At 49.2% G+C, this 25,861-nt stretch overlaps 1 protein-coding gene across 3 annotated transcripts in view; it reads right to left on the reverse strand.

Annotated features, from left to right (window-relative positions):
* Positions 1-25,861, reverse strand: part of HDGFL2 (HDGF like 2) — a 945,069-nt gene that overhangs the window by 80,203 nt on the left and 839,005 nt on the right. For 2 of the 3 annotated variants that reach the window (XM_069649364.1, XM_069649365.1), the window contains exon 15: positions 25,610-25,742. In XM_069649364.1, the coding sequence (XP_069505465.1) occupies positions 25,610-25,742 (133 nt within the window). The remainder of the gene's footprint in view (positions 1-25,609; positions 25,743-25,861) is intronic. The other variant, XM_069649366.1, reaches the window with a different exon arrangement.

Consider the following 25,861-nt stretch of genomic DNA (forward strand, 5'->3'; position numbering starts at 1 on the left):
GGTATTTAAAATCTGGCTGATTTTCCTTAGATTTAGAAAATGGGTACTCATTGCTCAGGTCCATTCCGTATGCAGTGGGTGGGTTGAATAAGGTAAAATTCCAGTTTCCACATTCCAGGCGACAATAAGTCATCTAGTTCCGATTTTATTCTTTGTATTCAGGATCTTCTAGTTTTACAGAATTTAAAGAAAACAAATGTTTATTTTTTAAGAATATTTTTATTAGTTTTAGTAGAACAATCAAAAGACAACTGTGAATATTCAACTCCCTGTTGCCACACGCCAGAAGTGGCATCTGTCTCCCCTTGGCGGTGAAGTTCCTTCTTGGCTCATAGTATGTTTAATATTCTGATCTTATGCGGACACCATTGTGTCACTTTGTAGATGAGTCAGAACAGGACCCCATTCATTTTAGAATTTCCCCAGGACTCCTTGAATTTTATAAGTTAGCCATTCAAGAGCTACAAAGTTCCATACTTTTTGTAGCCAGTCTTGTATCGTGGGAGTAGTCCGTTTCTGTGCTATTGCCAGCCACGCTGCCATCCGGGTAATCAGGCCCCCTTTCTGGGTTTTCGTTAGTGTTTTTGATCCTGGCTCCCAGATTCCACACATCCAAAATGTGTCCACTGTTAGGCAAGATTATATGCTGTCCCCTTTGGGTGCACAACAACAACCCTGACCTCCTGGCAATAGGAACCCAACCTTTGTTATAAGTCTGTACTACACTGGCTGGTGGCATGTGAGCAGCCAGGCTTAATCCAAGAGGGGTCAATGTGAGCTGTAGGGGAGTTACACAGAGATTCACAGTGACTAGGATTCAAATAAACACGTACACCCAAGGTTTCTTGAATAAACAATTACTCATTTATCAATCAGTTAGAATAAGCCTTCTTCAGAAGGGAGCAATATAAAAGCAACACATACACTTCAAAACTACACACTCTTAGTTTCTAAATCAGTAAAGACCCTTTTTGGATGGCACACAGTCAATTTACACCCTCAGGTGACATCAATAGTTAGGGTGTTGGGGACATAAATATCTTACGGTATGCATTTACCATACTCTAGGAACTTGGTCCAAGGAAAATGTTATTAGAACAAACAAGAGATCACAAATATTCTTAAGCAGGCAAATACTTTTGGATCCCCTAAGCAGAGTCATTCAGTATAACAGGTTAAGCCAAAGTCAATGGGCAAAAGTTTATATGAGCTGAAGCACTTCTGGTAGGTAAGTAGAAAAGTCTTTGCACAATGTTTTAGAAGTCTTCAAAGAAAATAAGAATCAATGTAGGGCCACAAGCTTTTTAGGCTTGTTAGTAGTAGAAGATGCAAGCAACTTTACAATAAGAGCTACTTTCTCTCAGACTTTACAGTACCTATGGAATAAAGAAAAAGTGCAGCAGAACTCCTGTTCCTGTACAGCTCTGCAGATCTCACTGTTCCTGGGCCTCAGTCGTGGGGACAAGAGGGACGACTTCTGGGGACTCCTGCATGGCAATGGGACAGTCACGGCTCGCAACCAGCAATCTTCAAACAAGTGGCGCTTCAGTGTTTCAGCTCCTCCGGATTACTGCAAATACCAACATCGCAGTTTCTGGCTGTCAAGATGGACTTTCCTTGCTTCTGGGGTACTGCACTCTTGAGCGGGGCTCAGGCTTGGTCAGTACTGCTTCCTGGGAGTCCAGAGGATCTTCCTGGAGCTCTTAGCCAACTTAAAAACAACGCACATAATCTGTTCCTCTCCCTGGCGTTTCGGTTTCCAGCAGCAACTCTGGAAATGCAACCAGCGCCGAGAGAATGTCCAGGTGGCTTACTTTGGAGTTGATTGGTCCGACCAACTCAAAGGGAGAAGTCGTCCTTGCAGGGGCTTCTCTGTCGATACGAATTTGGAGTTTCAGCACAGCAGCAGTGCTTCACCGAGCAAACCAACGGTCCAGGAGTTGCAGCAGGTGTCCTCTTCAAGTTCTTCAGTTCCTTCGTCCAGTGGTCGACTCTGCCCTCCAAGCCAAAAGCCTTGCCTTTTATTCAGTTCTCTCCCATTCATTCCAGCCCAGCTGTCAGTCGCCCAAGCAGGGTGGCTGTCCTTGCCGGACAGTCAGCCTGCCAATCACTACAGAGTGCATTTGGGTCGCCTAGGAGACTAAGCACGGAGTTGCGAGCCCCTCCCTCACTTCCTGCGCCCACCAGACACCCTGGAGCCAGAGGTGGGCTTCATTCGTGAATCCCACCAAAGGCAAAGCGAGCAAAGGCACCAAACCTTTGGCGCGCAGAGTAAATCTCAAGAAGGACCTTTAAACAAAGAAATGGCGAAAAGAAAAGACTGGGGCCATTTTGACAAAAAGGGCACCCTTGGGTGCTTTACTGCAGCTGTGAACGCAGGCCGCGGTAAATGCACACCACGATACTTAAAAGTAAACCACTGCCACCAGCCATTCAGTGAGGAAAAGGTAACGTAAAATTGTTACACGAGAAGGTAGACAAATGTAAGTAAAGTCAATTTCACTTTACTGCTCTGGAAAACAGAAGTTTATCTCAGAGAAGGTATTTAAACCTTGGGGAAATCTGAAAGACTTCACTGTGCCACTGCACTGAAGGTGCTGTGAAACAATGTAAAAGATGATGCCTATGGGTTTTGTCAGACTCCACAACCAAAAGAAACAGTTAAAAGAAATCTCATTAAAATACATTTGTGGGGAAAAAGGGGTTTCACTCTTTCTAGGTAAAGAAATAAAGTCCTCAAAATCCAGCAAAGTTGCTGGGGGTCTCTAAGGTGGAGGGAAATGAAACATTTCTGAGAATTCTCCCCAACCCCCCCACCTTTGTTCCGTTCCCTGATTACTTGAGTATGTTTCCTGACCTCCCCCAAAATGGTTGTATAATTGGGCAGCTCTTGCGTATGTGCCGACTGTCTCCCACTGCCTCGCATCCTCTCCAGCATTGGTTTGATGCTTGGGGGTACATAGCATGGATCCTTTCCTGATAATGCCATTGCAATGCAACTTTGATCCACATCTCTCTCAGATGAATGGAGCAAGTTAGTTTGGGGATTATTCCCCATCGATATTCCCACTGACTTCTTGGGATTGGCTCTCCCAGTGGTTCCCCCGTGCCCCATTTTCTCATGTATTTCCAGTGTTGATCATTAAGGAACAAGTTACTTGTAACTGTTCTCCAGCATGGGTCTGGCATGGATTCACATGCTCATTAATATTCCCCGTCGTCAGGCTGGGAATCCTCAGTAAAGAAATAAAATCAGTATCAGTTTCGTTTCTGATCGGTCTTTCTTAGTAGTAACAAATCACTGGTCTCTGGGTCATACTGCCCCCAGCCAATGACAGCCCTCTCCCTAAGCCCCGCCCTCGGCAGCCATCCTCAGATTTGGTAGCATGTACAGTGGCAGTATGACCAAGTGAAGAGCCGCAGAGGGGACGGAGGGAGGGTTTGCATGTGAATCCATGCCATACCCATGCTGGAGAAAAACAGTTACAGGTAAGTAACTTGTTCCTTCTCCAGCATGGGGTCTGGCATGGATTCACATGCTCATGAATATAAGAATACATTGCAGTACAAACATGCACAACCACAGGAGGTGGCAAGGCTCAACATTAAGCATCTCTTACCTCCTCACCAGGTTCACCTTAAGCAAACAGGTTGCGCAGCACTGCCTGGCCGACTCTGGACTCCTCCCTGGAATCTCTGTTGACGCAGTAGAATCTTGTGAAGGTGTGTGTCGACCTCCACGTAGCAGCCCTGCAGATGTCCAGCAGGGGCACACCAGACGAACGCCGTGGTGGCAGCGATCGCTCTGGTCGAATGGGCTCTCGGACGGCTGGGCAACTGTCAGGTTGCCAACCAATGACCGTGCATGATGCAGCCGGAGAGCCATCTGGAAATGGAAGCCTTCGAAAGAGCCTTCCCTTGGTTCACAGGTCCAAAGTTCACAAACAGCTCTGATGTCTTCTGAAAACTCTTTGTTCGGCCCACGCAGAACTTCAGCGCTCCAGCTACATCCAGCGAGCGCAAAGTCCTCTCGGCCGGCGACGAAGGCGACGGGAAAAAGACTGGTAACACCAAGGGCTTGTTGAGATGGAAGTCCGACGGCACCTTTGGCATGAAGGAGGGGTGCGTCCTCAGCACCACCCTTGTCTCGTGGAAAGTCAAGTATGGAGGCTTGCAAGAAAGGGCCTGAATCTCTCCCACGTGTCGTGCAGAGGTGATGGCCACAAGGAACGCTGTCTTCCATGACAGAAACTTCAACGGAGCCAAATGCAGGGCTCGAATGGCAGGCCCATGAGCCTGGTCAGCACCACTTTGAGTTCCCATGCTGGGGCTGGAGCCTTCACCGGCGGGAACCATCGCAACAGTCCTTTCATAAACTCCTTCACCAGGCGATGAGACCACAGGGACGACCGTCCTGCAGTTCTGGTGTATCGTGAAATCGCTGCCAGATGTATCTTGATGGAAGCGTGAGCTAGTCCAGCTTTGGCCAGCGACAGCAAGTACGGTAGCACTTGAGGGGCTGGAATCCGTAGAGGGTTAATCTGTGCACGGCACCAGACAGAGAACCTCTTCCACTTGTGTCAGTAGCACTTGAGAGTTGAGGACGCCCTGGCCTTTGCAAGAACTTCTCTGCAGTCAGCCGAGATATCGTACCCTCCAAACTCTAGTGCTGCAGGAGCCAGGCCTGCAAGTTCAGCGACTCCGGGTCGTGATGAAGAATGGCACCTCCTTCTCTGGAGAGACGATCTGCGCCCGTCGCCAGTTTGACTGGTAGGGACGCTGACAAGCCCAGAAGATCCGGGAACCATATCTGTCTCGGCCACCTCGGTGCAACGAGGCTCATCCTGCACTGGGACCTCTCGAGTTGGTTGATGAGCCTGAGCAGCAACGGCGGGAACGCATACAGGAACAGGCCGTCCCAGGGGAACGAGAAAGCATCGCCCATGCTCCTCGGCTGGGGGAACCTGCTGGCGAACCTCTGGCACATGGAGTTCGTCGCCATCGCGAACAGGTCGATTTGGGGTTTGCCCCATCGCGGGAAGAGTTGATCCACTTGATCCTGGCGTAGTTGCCACTCGTGGCAAGAGCGCAGCTCCCTGCTGAGCGAGTCGGCGATGGTGTTTATCCCTGCTAGATGAAGAGGCACCAGAAACACCCCCTGTGCAACGGCCCAGTGCCACAGATCCTGGGCCTCCTTGGATAGGGCTGGGGCTCTGGTTCGTCCCTGCTTCCGGATGTAGAACATCGTGGTGGTGGTGTCAGTGAAGATCCTCACCACCTTGCCCTTGAGGGACGGGAGGAATGACTTGAGAGCCCAGAACACTGCTCTGAGCTCCAGTATGTTGATGTGGAGCGGCCCTCTCCTCCGGGAGCCACAGGCCTCTCGCGTGAAGATCTCCGGTGTGCGCTCCCCACCCCTCCAGGGAGGCATCCGTCATCACCGTCACCGGATATGCTGGGGTCTGAAAGTCTGCCCGCGGCGAGATGCGCGTGGGTGCCCCACCATCGAATTGCCTGGCGGAATACTTAGTTGAGCGAGATCTTGTCCTCGAAGCGGTCCGTTGCTTGTGTCCAACGGGCGTCGAGGAGCTCCTGCAGAGGACGCATCCGAAGCCTGCACAGGCGCACCAGATAGATGCAAGAGGACATCATCCTGAGAAGGGACTTGATGGACCTCACTCTGGCCATGTGCGTGGCTAGCAGACGCTGTACCTTGGCCAGGATGGCCTGCGTTCTTTCCTCCGACGGCGAGGCCAACTGCGCTACTGTATCGAGCTTGGCTCCCAGAAACAGCGTGACCTGTGACGGGACCAGGTGGGATTTGGGGAAGTTGATGGAGAATTCCAGGTTCGTGAGCAGCCGGACGGTTTTTGCTGTGTGTTCGACAGAGAGTTCCCTTGTCCCTGCTCGGATGAGCCAGTCGTCCAAGTAGGGGTAAATGTGGATCCCCTGCAGGCGCAGCCGCGCCGCCACTGGTGCTAGGCACTTGGTGAATAACCTGGGCGCCGACTTCAATCCGAATGGTAGGGCCTTGTACTGGTAGTGCCGCCCTTGGACTCCGAACCTGAGAAACCTTTGGTGCCCTTTTAAGATGGGGATGTGAAAGTACGCACCCTCCAGATCCAACGACGCTAGGAAGTCGCCTTCCTCCAGCTGTCCCAGCACGTGCTGGAGGGTGACAATCCGGAACTTCTGTGCCTTGATATATTTGTTTAGCCGACGCAAGTCCAGGATGGGACGCCAACCTCCTGTCTTCTTTCTGACGAGGAAGTATCTTGAGTATACTCCGGAGCCCTGGAGCCTCTTTGGGACGAGCTCGATGGCTCCTTTCTTGAGCATCGCCCTTACCTCTAACAGCAGTTGAGGGATGTGGTTTTCCTTCCTGGCCACGGGCGGAATTCGGGGCTCTTCTTTAGAAATTGCAGTGTGTGCCCATGGGCCAGGGCATCCAGCACCAAACAGTCGGTGGAGATGGAATCCCACACGCTGACGAACTTTGTCAGCCAGCCTCCCACCGGGGTGCTTCGGTGGGGGACCGACGCGGCGGCCGGTTCAGTCTTGCTTGGAAGGAGCCTTGCCGCCTTGGCCTCCCTGGCGACGACAGCGAGATCCACCTGACTTGCCTCGTCCCCTGTAGGCTTCCTGCGACAAGGAGCGGGCCCGCCTGACGGTAGGTCGAGGAGCCGCCGCCAAATCCTTCGGAGGCACCTTGCTTGCCTCCTGAGTTCCAAAAGGGTGGCCGCCGCTGCTGCAGAACTCCCAAGGCCCGAGCTGTCTCCGTGTCGTTCTTGATGGGCTGTAGCGACTCATCCACAGTCTTTCCAAACAGATTGTTCCCGTCGAAAGGGCATGTCCAAAACCTTGGCTTGCATGTCCTGGCAGAAATCCGTCGCCTTGAGCCACCCCCGCCGTCGAAGGCAAACGCTGTTGCCCAAATGGCGGAAACCGGTGTCGGCAATGTCTGTGGCCACAGCTAGGGCGTGGTCCGACACCACCTCACCCCCCTGTAAGATCGCCAGGGCCTCTGCCCTCTTGTCGTCCAGGAGGAAGTTCAACAGGGGGGCGATCTTGTACCACAATTCCCTGTCGTAGCGGGCCACAATCGCTAGGGCGTTGACCGCCTTAATCATCGCCGCCGCCGAGATGACTCGTCATCCCACAGCATCCAGATTCTTTCCCTCACCGTCGGTGGGGAAGTTGAGGATGAAGTCGATGCCCCCTGCTTTCTTCTTGGCCGCTGCTGAGACGACCGAGTCCAGGGTCGGCTGCGCCCTAAATCACAACGAGGCGGCATCGGGGATCCGGTACTTGTTCTCGTACCGGTCCCTCTTGGCAGGTGTCGTGGACGGGTTCTTGAGGAGGCCAAGTCCCTCGTCCCAGATGTCATCCAGCAACGGCACCGCGAGGACGTCTTCCTCTTGGCCTCATGCCGTTGGCAGAGGAAGCCTTCCTTCCTTCTCAGGGCAGAGCTGAAAAAGCTTGGATGCCCTAGCAATCATGGCGTGGAAGGAGCCAATCTCGTCGGGCGGGGACACCCGAGGAATCGGAGACGGGAAGCCAGTCCCGTCGTCACCGCCATAGTCATCCGTTCCTTTGTCGTCCCTCGGGATCGGGGAAGGTGACAACGGCTGAGAAGGCCGTGAGGGCTGAAGGGGCACTGGATGAATTCTCCTCTTGTTCGGAGGGTTCCCGACTGACCTAGCACAGCTGGGTCGTCCGCCGGGGGTAGGGGCAGTCTCGTCCTCATCTCCCTGCATAAGGCTTGGATTGCCGTTAAAATGGCCGCCGAGTTGTTCTGAGGTTCGGGTTGCGACGGGAGCGACGGTTATTCCTCCACAGGAACCTCGTCGTCGTTGCCACCCTCGCTCTCGTCGTCCCCCTCCTCGGGATTCCTCCCGTGGGGCTGGGCCTCTTTCAGATTCTCGCCCAGCTTCTCCTCGGAGGTTGTGTAACGGACACCGCCCCCTCCCCCCCTCTTTTTCCACCGGGTCTTCACGCGGGTCTTCGCGATGGGCTTAAACGAGGATTCCGTCCGCAGAGGCAGGGAAACTCTGGGCCCCAAGGTCGCCTCCACAGGCTTCAACAGGGCCACAGCAACTCACTCGATAGAGGCCTTAGCCGGGTGGATCAGGGCCTTCGCCGCCTTAGGCGAGCTTGAGGCCTTCACCTTAGGGGGAGTGTCCCCGCCTTGCTTCCCCTCGGCCGGTTCCTTCGAGATCAACCAGGGTTTCTCCAGAAGCTTAGCCGGGTCCTCTGATTTTCTCTTCCCCGAGCCAGAGCGTTGGCTCGCGGTTGATGCCGTTGGTGAAGGTGCGCCCTGCCTGGCAGCCAAGGAGCCCGACCGTTCGGCGCTCCCGGTGCCCTCAGACTCGCAGTGCTTTGCCTTCTGTTGGGCCCCCGTCGCGCCCTCACAGGACTTAGAAGACCGCTGAGACTTCTTTTCACCTGCTGGGCTCTTGCCTTCCAGCCAGTTGGAGAGGCGGGTCCGGCGATCCCTCATAGTCCGATCCGACATGTTCATGCAAAACGCACAGTCCTTCTCCACGTGCATTTTTTCCTCGTGGAGGCAATAAAGGCATTTTGAATGCTCGTCCTCCTTGAACACATTTTGTAGGTTGCATCCAGGGCAGATCCTGAACAGTTTGCCAGGAATCGAGCTTCCCTTCTCCTGGGCCATGTTCTTCTCATCCACGAGATAGACCTCAGAAACTTCTGGAATCCTCCAAGAAGCATAACTCGAGGAAAACTTCACCCTTGAGGGGCATAGATAAATCCAAAACGGGTCCCCATTGATCGGAAGTAGAAACGGTGGAGCTTGAGGCTCGATTAAACCGAAAAATTTGATAAATCTCTTTGAAAAAGCGCAAAAAACGCAGTAAAAGCTCGAGAGCTATAGCACGAGGACTCCCAACACTTGAGCATGCAGTAAAAATCTAAGGATGGCTGCCGAGGGCGGGGCTTAGGGAGAGGGCAGTCATTGGCTGGGAGCAGTATCACCCAGAGACCAGTGATTGGTTTCTACCAAGAAAGACAGATCAGAAATGAAACTGATACTGATTTTTTCTTTACCGAGGATCCCCAGCCTGGCGACGGGGAATATTCGTGAATCCATGCCAGACCCCATGCTGGAGAAGGTGTTTATATATGTTGGAGACTAATCTTTTTGACCCTGTGTTCAAACGGAGTCAGTTGTCTGGTGGCTGCTCCTTTAATAGTTGGGGAACTTAGCCAGTGTTTTAGTTGGTTATATTTAAATCCATCGCCCTCCGTCAGGCCTAGGTCCAGGACGCATTCCTCATACTTCTTGAGTATTTGTCCCTGGTACATATCCCTTATTTTCTGGCAACCCGCTTCCCCCTCTGCCCCCCAACTTCCTGAATGCCTCCTTTTCCATTCCAGGTTGGAATTCTGGGTTCCCAAATAGATGGATTTTCACTGATAGCACCCCCCTCCCCCTTCCCAGTGGCCCCGTCCCAGGACTCCAATCCTACCCTAGTACCTCACTGATCCTACCATTGGGGTGTTTACTTATGCAACCACAGGAGCCCCGTGAGAGGTGAACCAGAGACTGCTTCATCCCATGGTGTCCATATTTTGTGTGCGTCTCCCGTCAGCCACTCCTTAATGACCCTAAATTGAGTCGCCTCATAATATCTAGAGAAATGGGGGAATGTTTCCTTTTCCATATTAATGCGTTAATAGTCTTGTTTAGGGAGCAAAAGAAGGTTTTTGGGACTCTCATGGGACGTGCTTGGAAAAAGTATGTTAATCTAGGTAGTATTACCATTTTTGTCGTCAGCCTACCCCACCATGATATTGTGAATGGGTTCCATTTCGTCAGGTCTGTTATAATATTTTTCCTTTAGTTGAGGGGAGTTTGCCCCATACATTTGTTCTATTCTTTTTGTTAGGGTTATACCCAAGTATGTTATGCCTATTTCGGCTTGTTTCAGGTGTGTTTTCAACTCTTGTCTGTTCATTACCTCAGGCTCTTCTGACAAATTTAACATTTCAGATTTTTGTCTACTTTTAGTCCTGAGATCACCACAAATTCCTCCAATTCTTTTATCAGGACCAGTAGTGATACTTCTTGGTTCGAGAGGGCTATTAGCATATCGTCTGCGAAGGCCATTGTTTAATGTCTTGCACCCCCCCGCCATTTTTATTCCCCTCACTTGGCCACTTCTCGCAAACTGATCAATAGGGGTTCTAGGTATATTGCATAAAGCAGCAGTGATAGTGGGCACCCTTGTTTGGTTCCTCGTTCTAATGATACCTTGTTAGTTACTATACCATTTAGTATTATCCGTATTGATGGTGTTGCAGAGTTAGCTTGTATCATGCTAAGAAAGTTAGTTCCAAACGCCATATGTTTCATGGTCTAAAACAAAACTGACCACTCGACCGTGCCTAATAATTTCTTGGTGTCTAGCGACACTAGTATAGCTAGGTGTGGTATTCCCATTTTTTCAATTTGGTGGCTAATGCTGTGACTATTGTCAAATGTGTCTGGAAGGTATAAAGCCCGATTGGTCCTGCCCTATTAGTTTCGGTAGGAGGTGGAGCAATTATTTGCAAGAATCTTGGTGTAAAGTTTTGCATCTAAGTTTATAAATGCTATTGGTCTCTACGACTCTGGTATTGTCGGATCTTCACCTTGTTTGTGGAACCCTACTAGTTTTGCTTTATTCATGGTAGGCGTGATATTTTTTGTTTTGAATGTATTAAATAACATTTTATTTGTATTGCACTCATACACAAGTGTTTCAAGCGCGACAAGGCAAGGGAGGGGAAACAGGAGAGAAACAGAACAATCTTACTAGGCCCAGTGACATTGAGAACATGCAAGTGCATGGGAAAGGGAAAGGGGAAAATTGCATGGAAGGGGAGAGTGGAAAGTGCAAAGCAGAGGAGAACAGATAAATAATAAATACAAATAGATAATGAAGCAATAACAGGAGGAAGTGCGGTCAGCAAGTGGCCAGAGTTGTGTTTACGGCAGCAGAACTGGGTAAGTCTGATAAGTGCATAAAATGGGGCGTGGGGGACTGAGGGGTTTACAGGTACAATCCCCAGTGCGAGGGGTGGCCAGGAGGCAGTGCAGAAGGGGGGCAGGGTGAGCCAATACCTGGGCACGGGGGACAGAGGGTGGCCAGGTGCACAGTGCCAAGAGAGCGTATCAGCAGGCCAGAGGGAGAGCAAAGGCAGATGCAAAGAGGAAGGTCTTGAGGTGTTTACGGAACCAGAGATGTTCTCCTCAAGTTTTAGAGTGGCAGGGAGGCTATTCTAGAGGGAGGCCCCAGCCGAAGACAGATCTCCACCCAGCTTGTTTCTTTGAAAAGCGACTGACCCTGAGGGAGTCAGAGGTAGAGGGGCGGGGGAGAGTTATTTGCGGAGGGATAGCTGAAGGTATTTTGGGCCCAGACCCCAGAAAACCTTATGGACAATGCAGAGGGTTTTAAATTTAATCCTTGCAACCGCTGGGAGCCAATGGAGAGATTTCAGAGCTGGAGAGATCCGATCCGAGGGCTTGAGGCCAAGGACAAGTCTCGCAGTCCTGTTCTAGATAAGTTGAAGAGGGCGAAGAGTAGAGGCAGGTAACTTTAGAAAAAGGCTGTTACAATAGTCCAACCTAGAGAGAACCAGAGCTTGGGAGACAGTGAGCTTCTGGGGAAAGGAGAGGAAAGGAAGAGTACCTCTGAGGAGGTGCAGTAAGAAGTTTGACTTTAGAGACATCCGAGATGTGGGAGGAGAAGGAAAGTGTGGAGTCAAAGATGACCCCGAGGTTCTTAGCCCCGCAGATGGGGATGGGAGGAGGGCCAAGCAAAGCCGGCCAGAGAGAGAGGGGAAAGGATGGAGAAGGTGTGCCGATGAGCAAGATCTCAGTCTTGCTGGCATTCAGGCAAAGATCATTGGCAGCACACCAATCTTGATTGGCAGTGAGGCGAGCCGAGATGAGAGGGAGAGGAGTTGGCCGAGGGCAGCCTGAAAATGAGTTGAGTGTCATCAGCGTAGCACTGGAAATGTGAGCATAGAGTGGCAATGCAGTGGGTGAGAGTTGCCAGGTATTGGTTGAAAAGCCAGGGCGAGAGGTTAGACCTCTGGGGAACACCACAGGTAGAGAGGAAGATAGATGATAGGAAGGACCCCAGTTGAACTTGGGAAGGTTGATCAGAAAGGAAAGAGGTCAGCCAGGCCGGAACCTCATCAGTGATACCCAGGTTCTCACAGAGACTGTTGAGCAGAATGGTATGGTTGACGAGAGATCGAGTAGGATAAGGACAGGGGGAATGTTAGAGTCAAGGTTGGACAGCAGATCTTCACGGATGTTCAGGAGAGCTGTTTCCGTACTTCTGGTCGCCCTGAAACCAGACTGGTGGTCATGGAGACAGCCAACAGAATCAGAATGAAGGTTAAGCTGGGAGATGGCCAGCTTTTCCAGGAGTTTGCCCAGAAAGGGAGTAATGGAGATTGGGCGATAGTTAGCAGGACAGGAAGGATCTGCTGAGAGTTTCTTGAGCAGAGGATGCACAAGGGAGTGTTTCAGAGGGGAGGGGAAGGATCCTGAGGCAAAGGAATGGTTGCAGAAATCAGCAAGGGCTAGAGCGAGGGTGTTAATGTGGTCCTTGATGGTTTTAGAGGAACAGGGATGAACCTGTTTTGATGAGGCTTTCATAGATCGGACTTGTCTAGCGACCTCATCAGGGGAGAAGAGAGGAGAGGAAGAGAAGGAGGGAGGAAGTGGTTAAAGGGGGGTTAGCAAGTGCAGACAGAGGGGAATAGGAAGGGGAGGAGAGGGTGGACAAGATGTCCTGGGTTTTGGAGATAAAGTGAGAGGCAAGGTCATTGCAGAGAGCCTGGGAGGCAAGAGGAGGGGTAGAGACTACAGCAGGGTTGGCAAGCTCCTTACAGATTTTAAAGAGTTTGGCCGAGTTGTTAGATGCCGCAGAAACACGGGCTTGAATGGTGCGGACAGAGTCTGTATTGCCTTTGGAGCTGGCGACAGGCCAGTTTGTCAGAGGATGAACAAGACCCCCTCCATTTCCACTCAGCCGTGGAGTTTTGGGGTCAGAATGAGTTTTGGAGTCAGAATGTCTATTTTTTTATAGAAGCTTGCCATATAATCGTCCTGGCCCGGAGCTCTATTTTTTGGTAGGTATATTGTGGCCTTTTGGACCGCCTCTTCCTTAATTTCCTCCTCTAGGGCTACCCGTTCCACTTCGGTTATCCGTGGAATGGGGAGTTTCGTTAAATATTCTTCAATATATTTCTGAGGGGTTATCTGATGTATACAGTCTCTGATAGTACTCCCCAAATATTTCTCCCATCTCTTTCTTTGGTGTCTTGTCCAGTCACTCGCTATTTCAGAGTTTGATGGTTTGTGTCCTTTTTTTCCCCTTGTCTAGCCAAGCGATTGACGGCCTTGTTGGCCTTCACATAGTGCCATTGTTTCAGATAAAGTAGTGCTTTCTCTGCCTTTCTTGACCTAAGTGCCTCTAGCTTTCCCTGAATATGTCTGAGCTTTTCTTAGTTTATTTGGGGCTTTGCCACTTCCTATTGTTTATCTTAGTCTTCCTTCCAATTCTTTTTCGCACTGCAGTCTGTCTTTCCCCGCCTTTAGTGCTATTAGGTGCCCCCTCAATACTGCCTTGAATGCGTCCCACGTTAATTCCTGAGGTACCTCGTCCGATTAATTATCTCTTAAGTACTGCTCTATGTGGTCTCTTATAATTTGGCACTGTACCGGGTCATAAATTCAGTCTAAGGGGAATTTCCACTTCCATAGTCCCCCTTTGTGTTCTCAATTTTCATATCCATCCCCAGTGGGGCGTGATCTGATAGGGATATTGATACCATCTCCATATCCTTCACCGTCCCCAGTAGCCCCATGGAAGCCCAGAAGTAGTCTCTTCAAGACATGGAGGTCTATACATGTTTATAGTGGGTGAATCCCTGTTCCTGCCCTTTGGAGTACCCTCCAGATGTCGTATAGGGCCATTATATCCATCTTTCGTTTTAATGCTTTGGAGGGGGTTTGGGTTTCTTGTGCAGTTTTTCCGCTTCTATCCAGACCCTGGATCCACACACTGTTGAGATCTCCCACTACTAAAATGTCTCCCTTAGTGAAGATTTCTAATTCGGATAGTGCTCTCCTTAGAAAGCCGTCCTGCCCTGCATTTGGCGCATATATTGAATCCAGCGTTAACATTTGCCCCCCCCCCCCCCAATGACTGCGTTTAGGAATAAGTATCTTCCCTCTTCGTCAGCTACCGAGTTCTTGACTTGTCCAGCTAGTCTGTCATGTAGTGCAATCAACACCGTCACCTTCATCTCTCACTCATCCCCCCCCGCCCCCAGGTTTGCTTGGTATATTCAAGTGTATCCCCTGATTTTATATTTCCATTGGTCTTGTTTTCTTATATATGTTACTTGGTTTCCTTCCTTCCTTCCTTCCTAACGTATTTTAAGTCCTTTTACTCCTTCCTTTTATTTCACATCCGGGATTCTTTGGTTCAGGCTCTGTTCCCCCTTCACGTTCCGGTTCAACTTCTTCCCTTCTTTGTCACTGTTGTCCATCCCTGCGGTTTCCTGTTGCTTCCCTCTCCTCTGCGTCGTTCCTCTGTGCTCTCTCCATCTTCTCTTTGCAGGTTTAAAATGTGCTCTTCTTCCTCGCATGTCAATCCTGCGAGTCCGTCCCTCCCACGTGAAGAGTAGGCCGAAGGGTAATGTCCATTTATATCTCATCTGTTACAGCATGAGGAATTTCACTACTGGCCCCATCCTTTTTTGGAGTGTGATTTGTGCGAGGTCTTGGTAGAGGAACACCCAATCTCCGTTAATTTGCACCTGCCCCGCGCTCCTCGCTTTCCGTAGGATTTGTTCCTTCAGGCTGTATGATGTCTTTGCCACCAGGACATCTCTCGGGCGTGCGCCTTGCTCTGTCCTTTTTGGTCCTACTCGATGGATTCTGTCCCCTAGGACTTGCTCCTTCTTGTACGCCGCCATTATTTCTTCAAAGAATTGTTGTGCAGTGCTTTTTAGGTCTTTGTCCTTCACGGTTTCAGAGGATTTTTAGCCCTGATGTTCGACGTTCTTGAACAGTTTTCCAAGTCTTCACTTTGGATTTCCAGATTGTGCAACAGACGTGGCAGGTTCTGTACAACTTCTGTCTGTTCTTTCCGTCAGTTTCACATCTATTCTCCGCTTTTGCAGCGATTGTTTGATTTCGACTTTGTTTTGAATTGGGTCTGAAAGATGGACATTAATTGATTTTGAAATTCTCTGAAACAGTTCTGCATGTCTTCCTTGCTTGCCATTGTGCCTTCTAGTGTTGTCTGTGAGGGTTGGCTTTGGGTAATGTCTCTTTTCCTGGGATTTGCGCTGTTCCCTGTGGCCCACAGTTGTTTAATGCTGGGTATTTGCTTCCCTTGTGGGCTTGTTGATGCTGCCTTCGCCCTTGTTTTGGACATATGGGGGCCGTTTGGGCCTCTTCGGATGTGCCCCTTCTGTGTTCGTGGTAGTTCCTTTCTTGTGCTCTCGTTGCCGGGGCTACTTTGTCTTCCTATCTTGTCCATTATTAGTGTTGCCCTCCTCAGTCTTCTTGCCAGTTCCGGGTTGGGATGGTGTTTGTTTTCTTTCCTGCTTCTTATAGGGCTTTCCGTCTTTGGTTGCCCTGGACTGCTTTTTTTTCTCCCCCTGCTTTTGTTGGGATGATGGGGGGGTAGGTGGGTGGGCCTCCCCTACCGTCCTCTGCTTGTTTGAATGGTTGACCTTCTTGGGTTCTGTTAATCTTTGTGCCATCCAGAAGCCCCCTGCGACTCTTGGCTTGCATTGCTTATTTATAGTGTGCACCAAACCCAAGGGTATCTGTGTGCATTACAGGAAATGCAATATCTTAGTTACACACAGTGATTATAAAGTAAACAGTACAAAAATACAAGGGTACATTGAAAAACATTTTGCATTATTGCCACACTAGGCAAATACAGTTACCCGGGCAAGACAGAATATACAATTGAAGATTACAGGCAATATAAATTATACAGAATTACTGCACATAGATCAGATTTAGTGAGGGCGGTTTAGGACTAGTAGGGTGCATCATTGGAGATCAACCAACTTTTCATGTCTTTCCTAAAGTTATAGGAGGATTGGTCGGATCTTAGTGTAGTAGGTAGGCGGTTCCAGAGTTGAACAGCCAAAACTGGGAAGCTGCTGCCAACTGCTTTTTTAAGTTTATGCCTGGGCACTTGTTAGCTAGAACTGGATGACCTGGTTGGTCCGGCATGATGGATTTTGGTGAATTTACCGGTAAGATATTGAGGGGCAGCATTGTTAAGGCATTTATAAGTCAAGGAAGCTGTTTTAAGTTGTATTCTCTCTTTGATAGAGAGCCAGTTGCCGTCGTGTCTAGTTGCAGAAATATGTGGTCTACGAGGTATGCTCAGGGCAGTCCTAAGTGCATTATTCTTTAAGATCTGGAGTTTCTTGGTAGTCTGTTTGCTGGCACGTAGGTACAGTGCGTTACAGTAGTCAAATTTGGATAATATTAGAGCTCTGGCCAAAGTGATGCAGCTTTTTACAGATAGAAAGGGTTTACAGGCGTGTATGAGCCTACAGGTATATGCTATTGCCGAGCCTGCTGCACTGACCTGTTTGCGCATGTTCATGGAGGAGACTAAGTAGAAACCCAATGTATTTACCTCTGTGGCTACCCTTATATGTTTCCATCAATATTGAAGGAGCAATATTGATTGCTCATTTGTTTTTATTTTTATTTTTTTATGTTGATAAGTGGCTAAGAGGAGCAGCTCAGTCTTCTCATCATTCAGGCAAAGACTGTGTGGCCATCCAGGCCTGAATGATGAGGTACATTTTATTTATAAGAGCCATGTCTTATCATAATCTCAAGTCAGAGGTATGAGGATCTGGGTGTCATCTGCATAATTTGTGTAGGTGACAACCAGATTGTCTAGATCTTCACACAATGGTTTGGTGAACGCATTATACATGGAAGATGCACATGATTCTTGGGTACTCCACAGGACATGGGGGTGGGGTTGGGAGCAGCCTACGCAGAGAACAATCTTATGGACCTATTGTTTAGAAACAACTGAATCCGTTTTTCCACCAATGTGCCAGGCATATACACATGTTCCCCGGGTATGAAATTATATGGTCCGGCGACTTTAACACGGCCCTCACGCTTGACGAGGACAGATCCACCACCTGTCAATCACCCTTACCGGTTGCGGCAAAAGCCTGGTCTTCTGTATCTCAGTATCATGATTTGAGTGATGTATGGCGCTCTCAACACCCTGGGGTCCGGGAATATACTTTTTTCTCGGTTGTACGTGGCAGCTCATCTAGAATTGATTACATTATGGCTTCCCCCTCTATAATCCGATCTGTGACTGAAACAACTATACTCCCACGTACACTGTCGGATCATTCCCCTGTTCTCCTCCGATTCATGCCTGTGGGAGGCCCTCAAACTTCTCCCCGCTGGAGGTTCAGAGCGACTGCCTTGGAAGATGTGGACTTTAGGTCGGCTCGGTTCCTGACCAAGGCACAATATGGGAGGCATTTAAGGTTTATCTGAGGGGGTGTTGTATCTCTAGAGACGGCAGAGTGGTCAAAACTATCCGTAGGTCGATGCGCTTTCTAGAGGATAAGATTTGCGATGGTGAAAACAGGCAGGGCTCTGCAGATAGTGATACGCTCCAAATTGCAGTCTCTAAGAGCGAAGCTCTATCAATTGGCTTTGAGTGAGGAGCGCTATATGAGACCCCCAATCGTGGCGGTACGATATGGGAAGGGGGACCGCCCGAGCAGAACCCTAGCGTGGGCTATAAAGAAAGAGCAGCACCCATCGAGCATTGCTGGGATTGAACGCCCCGATGGGACCCTAGTTAGAGACTTACAGGGGATTAATGACGAATTCCGGACACACTATGACAGGTTGTATACGTCCCGCCCCGGCCCTGGACACAACAAATTAATCCAGTATCTTGATGAGGTGGCCCTGGGCTGGTCGGACCGAGACCAGGGAAGCTCTCTAAACATTCCCATCACTGAGGAGGAAATAAGAGGCTATAAAATCGCTCCCTAATGGGAAAGCTCCTGGCCCTGACGGGATAACAGCAGAATTCTATAAGGCGTATGAGGAAATGGTGATACCCCATCTCCTAGCTATGTATGAGCATGCCTTCTCCAACGGCTCTCTCCCAGAGACTACCAGATAGGCTCTTGTGACTGTGATCCTTAAGCCAGGGAAAGACCCTCAGCAATTATCCTCTTATAGGCCGTTATCACTCATTAACACGGAGCCAAAATTCTTACTGCGCGTATCCTGCCTTACATGGCGGCTCTGGTTTTACCCGACCAAGCCAGGTTCATCCCCGGTCGCTCTACTCAACATAATTTACGACGTCTTTTTACCCTCATGCACAATGTAAATCCTACTGTACCAATAGTGTTGGCCGCTCTAGATGCGGAGAAGGCCTTTGATTCGGTGGAATGGCCCTTTCTGTTTGAAGTCCTTAGGCGATCCGGGTTTGGCTTAGCATATTTTCAGTGGGTCAAACTCCTTTATACTTCCCGTAGAGCGGCTATATACACTAACGGGGTGATGTCTGAACATATTTATCCCTCCCGCGGTACACGTCAGGGCTGCCCTTTCGCCCCAGTCTTATTTGCTCTGGCCATGGAGCCCCTTGCTTGTCATATCCACGACCTGCATGCACATAGAGGGGTTTACCTCGGTGCCCACCTCTCCATTGTGTCCCTATACGCAGACAACATACTGTTGTATGTTAAGCACCCGCGGCAGAATCTCACTCCCCTGGTACATGAGGTGGTTAGGTTTGGGAGCGGTCGGGTTCAGGATCAAATGGTCCAAGTCTGAAGTACTTCCCATAACCCATAGTGTGCAACAGGCCGATATAGGCGACGAGTTTCACTGGTGCCCCCAGAAGATACGATATTTAGGTATTATAATATCCACCGTACGCGACATCCTGTACAAGGACAATTATGGAGCCGAGGGTGGAGGCATGGTTACTACTGCCTACATCTCAGGCAGCTCGTATCGCTTTAGCGAAAATGGTAATTCTCCCCAAGCATGCATATATATATATCTATCTCAATGTGCCTGTCTGGCCCCCTGCGCAATACTGGTCTCGGGTCCGGAAGATGCTATCGAGGTTGGTCTAGGCTGGGAAACAACCAAGGCTAGCTTACTCCACTCTTACAAGGCCCTATGAACAAGGCGGCATGGAGTATCCAGACATGTATCTTTACTATCTAGCCGCCCAGGCACAATATATTGCGGGATGGGTTGCCCCTAACCCTGAATCGCCTCATTCACACTTGGCTAAGGCTATCTGCGCACCAGATGACTTACTGGGCCTATTATGGGGTACTAGCGAGACCGTCCCCAAAGGTGAGGTTCAACCATTGGCTATAACCTGCAGAGCTTGGGATGAGATAGGACGCCTATTAGACTCCTCTCCATACTATTTATCTACAGTCCCAATTTACAACATTGTCGGGGTCTCACCGACGTATGAAAAATCCTTTAAGGAACACTTCCGGGCTCTGGGGGTACATCCTCTGGGTGATGTGGTGTGTGATACCCTTTTTGTGACCTGGAGGAACTTAGGATAAAGGGTGTGCATAACGCCGTGACTCTACTGTACTACTACAGGCTTAGGGGTATTTTGAAAAATAAATGGCCCGAGTTCCCGCTTGCTCCCACACCCCACCCTGCTCAGTGCTACATCATGCATCCTTCATCCCCCCCAGAAGCTAGTGTCTGCAATTTATAAACTGCTTAGAAACGGGAGTAGTATTCTAACACACAGGTATAAGGGAATATGGGAAACTGACTTGGGGGAAATCGCTGAGTGATGACTAGTGGAAAACTATTTGTATTCAGTCTCGCTACATATCCATAAACTCTCGCTATAGGATGATTCATTACAAATTTCTCCATCAGATTTACTACTCTCATGCTGCCCTTAGCAAATTATTCAATGCTAGTTCCCCAACCTGTAAGAGGTGTGGGATGCGAGCCGCTACCTTCTACCATGTTGCCTGGTGCTGCCCCCGCATCAGAACTTTTTGGAAAGAGGTGGAAGATGCAATGATAAGTATGCTGTACTTGCAGGGGGAATACTCACCGAAGCATTGGCTTTTAGCCCTGACTGAGGGCAGCAACTGCACTGAGAAAAGACTGCTGGGTATGGCTTTAGTAGTGGCCAGATACCTAGTAGCCAAAACATGGGGGACATCCAACCCTCCTACATTCCAGAAGTGGCTGGAAGTCATGTGTCAGTCTGAACAGCGAGAAACCAGATTTGCCTCTACCCTCCTACTCATCAGCCGCCCATTCGACTATTGGCCTACTTTCTGGCAATATCTCATAGACAATGCCTCGACTTCCCAGATCCCCGCACCTGCTTCAGAGCATGTATAGGTGGGATCACCACAAAAATGTTTTTGTTTTGTTGCCCCCTAAGGATATATATATATATATATATATATATATATATATATATATATATATATATATATATATATATAAAAACTATTTCAGTGGTGATATGCAAGACTATCTGAACTGGCCCTATTTGGAATTCTCCTTTGCTGAGAGAGGCACAGGCTGGCAACTGTGGCGCACGCATGAATCTGATTGTAATAATGTGAGTGTATGTACTTAAAGAGTTGTGTTTGTTTTTTTCCTCCTGGCTAAGGGAGTGGTGAACTGTGCTCTTGTTAATCTGTTATATGGGATGTTATGTGTACTTATTTGTTGAAATTCAATAAAGAAAGTTAAAAAAAAAAAACTGAATCCATTCTGTTGCTTCTGTTGAGAAATGTGCCGCTGTGGAGAAGTGCTTACACAGAACCTTGGGATTCCACAGAACCTTTGTTCTCCAGTAGCTTCCACCCTGGTTTGTCTTTCCAAGGGGATTGAATTAATCCTCCCCGTGCCCTGCGTGTTGTCAGGGTCTGGGTACTTTTCTTCCTTGCTTCACACGTCCCCCTTCTTGTTTCCATATGCCTGGGCCCCCGGGCTCTGTTTCTCCCGCCCGTGTTCGCTTCACGCGCTTGTCCCTCAGGATTCGGACCACTGCTGTTGCAGCTTCCCCACTCCCTAGTCGTTCTGTTCCGGTGGTCGCCGCGTGATCTAGTCTCGTATGTAGTTGGCTGGGGAGTTCCTGTTTACACCACCCCCGGGTGTCTGTGTCCTAGCCGGCTCTGGGTTGTCCCCTAGGACTCCGCCTGGCTCCTGTTCCCGCGCAGCATTCACCTCGTTTTAACGTGTTTTGCCACTGCGTGTCATGGCGTGCCGCATCAGCTGATGGTGCTCTCTTCGAGCGGCGCCACCGCGATCTGTTGGCTCCTCAGAGTGGTTCCTTTTCCCGTCCTCGCCTTCAGTTTGGAGGAGTTAGCGATGAGCACTCCACGTATCATTATTGTGCGTCGATTTAGTTGCGGCCCAGTGGGGAAAGACGCTCACGCACGTCTTCCTCCGACGGCCGCCATGTTAGATCCCAGAAAAAACAACTATTTGATAACCTAACTGGTAAGATGCATTTTCAGAACTCTAGTAAGGTAGGTGACGGAGCAGTAAAGCCTGGGCTCAGGAGAATGGGAGGGCGGTGAATGGTTTGATGACAGAGTACTCTAGTAATTCAAGTTACAGTAAAGTATAAAATTCTATATTTACTAGGCCGGACACCGTTTGCAATGAAAATAAGTAATATCACTAAATCCAAACAAGATCAATATATGGTGGGCTCTTGGTAAAAAGCATGAAACCTTTACATTATAGACAGCTAAATATAGTTCAGGTAAGATTAACAAGTAAACTGTATGCAGTAAAATAAGTGAAGAGAAAAAAGCAAGTATTGTAGAACCAGTTAGAAACAGTTAAGAGAACCATTAAAACACAATAGCACTTACAATTAAAAAGCCCTTGCCTGCTAAGGAGGGTGGGACCAGGTCCCGCAAGAGTCACAAGTCCCAAGGTCAGTGTTTTGTATGGAGTAAGGAGTCTTCAAAGTAGTAGAGCAAGTTTGGCAAAGTGTTCTAGGAATGCAAGAACATGGGTGAAGAAAGCTCTTTAGGGTTCCTCTCCCAATCGCACCATACATGGGGAAGCCCACAAGGGGATCCTTGGTCAGCACTCCAGTGATCATGACCAGGCAAGAGAGAAGTAGGGTTAGGAACTTGTGGCCGTTAAAGCCTACCACAGGACTAAGGGGGGATGCAAACCAGTATGTAAGCCCATCCCTTTACAACGATTGCTTCAGAAAACCAGCCCTGAGGTTTCTGAATCCACTGGGCCCCCTTTGAGTGTTGGTTCCACTGGAGGGAGTCCAAGGGTTCTGGTACAGTGGTCACTTTTGGCATCAGCGGTTCTGTGCTCTCAAGAGACAGCCCTCGGACTGGACACTGAAAAACCCTGCAAAGACTAAATGAAGACCACCAAGATACTGACGACCTCAGGGGAAACAAAGGACAAGAAGGCGGGTTGCAGCAATGATCAATGTGCTCAGCGGTGCAAGACAACCCACGTGATGGACAAAAAAAGCAGTACTGAAAAGTCAATCTTTGTTCTGGAGAGCAGCTACTGCAGGGGAGGCTTCTCGTCTCAGGGACTACGAATGGCCAAGTCTGAAGTGTGGACAGCGACCGTTGCAGCAAAGCCCCCCAGGTTGTGTCAGAACACTTCCGATAGCTTTCAAGGGCAAAACCCTCAAGCAGGTGTCGGGACGGGTTGTTCTTACTGGTTCAGAGGTTGAAGCACTGATGAAGGCCTTCAGATCATCAGAATAAAGAAGCCGGGCTTTGACAGGACTTTGCTGGGGCAATCCTGATTGGGTGCAATGGATGTCAGCCGTTCTTCAGCACAGTGCTCCTCTTCAAAAGGTCTTGGCTCCAATAATAATCTGCAGAATGGTTGCAGGAGTCCTTTTACTATAAATTCGAGCTGGGATTGCCCAGAGTCCAATGGGAAGGATCTGCTACATTTAAACTAGCTGGGGCTGTCCTATCATGGATGTTAGGCAGAAACCTGTGCAGTTCCCTTAGGGAACACTGCAAAAGATTTAAGACTACAGGTGTTGGCAGTAAACCCACTTGGTAGCAGTCTGTACCACCCAGGTTTACCTGGTAGCTGTGGCTGAGCAGTCAGACTTCCCTCAAGAGAGTTAGGCAGTATGCAAAGTATACACAATAGGCACGCAGATACAATAATACAAGCAAACACTGACCAGAGCTTTGGTATCAAAGTATATAATTATTTATTTAAAAACACACGGTTTGAAACACTCCAGCACTCTTGTTGTAAAAATATTCTAAACACAGTTACTATTGTATTATATACACCCCTTTTTTCTTATCAGATAAGTCACAGTAAAACACCACTTATTTTCATACAGAGGTGAGCGCTTAACTAAATGGCACTCCAATAAGTTTGTGAGAAAGGGAAGGAAAAAGAGAGAATATGGAAAGGTACACCACTCTAAGGTTCAAGAACACTGTTAGCAAGGCAGAAGAGCAAAAGTCACTGGTGAGCCAAAGTCCAAAGGCTGGGCCCACTCTTAGAGAGAGCAGAGCACAAATGCGCCCAAGATCACACAGTTACACTAGGCTTAGAAAGTCTTGCAGAGGGTTCAAAAAGAGTAGAGAGGCTTAGGAACGTTTAGCCAGGGTGCCCCAGGCTAACTCAGGTTCGAAAGCCGGGGACTAAATCTACCCTGTACAGTCGTAGCAAGGGAAGCCAGGCGGGACACGGTACCTTAAGTGGGAAGGATCCTCCAGCGGTGGCAGTTGTTCCTGGCAGTGGGTGCAAGTTGCGTCGTCGTCCAGGGGAAGAGAAGATCTCGACTTGGAGGAAAGATGACGGTCGTTGCACTACCAGGGAAGAAACCAGCCGCAGAGTTTTCCGGTTAAAGGTGGTACCTTTGTTTCGCGGTCGTGGTAAAACGTGGTATCCCGGCTGCCGGGGTGCTTGGCACAGGCAAGGCGGCCACGAGGTACGTCGGGAAGGCGATAAGACGGTGAAACTGGTTATCCCCACCAGTCAAAGGAAGAAGACTCCCCGGCGGGAGATCTCCTCTGTCTTTGGGAAAAGTGGTGAGACGGTCCAGCAGGGCTCCACCGGTGGTGGTGTCGTGGCAGGTCGGCTCAGCTTCTCCCTCGTCGGATTCTTAGGTCCTGTGGCGACTTCTGAAGTTCCAGTCCCCAAAGCCCTGCTTTTATGCAGAAAACCCCCATTCACTCAGCCTAGCTGTCACTCAAACATGCTAAGTGGTGAGCCGGCCGGCTCACCACTTGGGCCAATCAGGACGGAGTGCGACTTGAGTTGCCTAGGCAACTCAGTCCAGGGTGCCTAAATTCCCCTCCACCCCTCCTAAGTACCCCAGACAGAGTGGCACCACTTTGGAGGGCTTCTGTGGAGAAGCCCGCCAAAAAGTGGAACAAAGGGCTCGTCTTGGGTTGGAGTCACAGAAGAGAACACAAACGCCATTTTAGAATCAAGTTTTGGCAAAAAATACCAACCGGAGAATTAATATTAATTAAATAAACCGGCGGTATGTTCGAGGCTACCTTAAATAATTAAATAAGGATAGTAGCCTAAAACAATGGGAAATCCCATAGGAAAATATTCGCGGTAGAATATCAAAAGTAGTATCCACTGCCACCAGCCAAAACTCGATCAGGGGGGGCGGAGACGTGCCCCCTCGACTAACAGACCCCAGGGCAATTGAATTGCCCCAGCCAGTACGTCCACAATATGATGTTTTGTACTGGTTCTGTTCAGAATTTAAGACTAGTAAAGTCAATGGTGACTTTACATGCCCTGGGAGACAGTCAGTCCCAGGGTATGGAGTCTATACTGGGGGGGTCACTATGACACCCCTATGTCACTGCACTGAGGGTGCTGTGTAACACACATCACAAAAACACATGAAGCCCTATGGAGTAAAAGACCCCATAGCCCATTAAACACATCTAGATTCAAAGAAACACACTCAAATCATGCCCAAGAGTGAGGGTAAAAGAGTCTCACTCTTGGCAGGAGAAAAAATAAACCCCAAAAATCCAGCAAAGCTGCTGGGGGACTCACTAGGTTAGGAAATTCAGCCTAAACAGAGAATTCTCCCTAACAATGGACAGCCTCCAACCATCACAGCTGGCCAGCAACCAACACATTCAGGCCAAGATGTGGACTGGGACTTAACAGTCCCATCTCCCACACACTCCCTTATATGGAGTTCTCGGAAGCTTGAGGGCAGGAAGGCGGCCAAATGAGAAGATGGCCAAAGGACAGGCAAAACACACGTGGCACAGCAATTTTTGGAGTATGCAGTGATCTAAATAGCAGTATGCAGTATAATTCTAAAGTATATGCAACAAAAATAAACCCTAGAAAAAGATCTGCTGCCACCAGCACGTCTGGAACACATCACAGCCTCTAGAATCTCTAGAATGCCCCCTTCCCCCGACCCATCTTTCCCACATTAACAGCCATCTAGCTGCATCGACTAAAAGTGAACCCGAGATGCCAGAGCATCTTCCAAAATCCACTTACTCAGATGGTGCCACTCCAGGTGATATCAATTTCTTTTCGCTGCAAGAGTTCTGCTCATCCTCACGCTCTTTGTCATCGCCACTTTCACTCTTTTGCGATGTGGAATCTCCATTCACTGGGGCCGATAGGTCTACTGGAAGAGAAGGATGCAAAGATTATTTGTAAAAAGTAACAAGCACACTTGCTTCTCCCCCCTAATCTCAATTACGGCAGACAAACTATAAAAAGACCCAAAGGATGACAAAATCTCCA

Source organism: Ambystoma mexicanum, chromosome 1p (assembly GCF_040938575.1).
Source record: "Ambystoma mexicanum isolate Mex_15411 chromosome 1p, UKY_AmexF1_1, whole genome shotgun sequence".
Taxonomy (NCBI): domain Eukaryota; kingdom Metazoa; phylum Chordata; class Amphibia; order Caudata; family Ambystomatidae; genus Ambystoma; species Ambystoma mexicanum.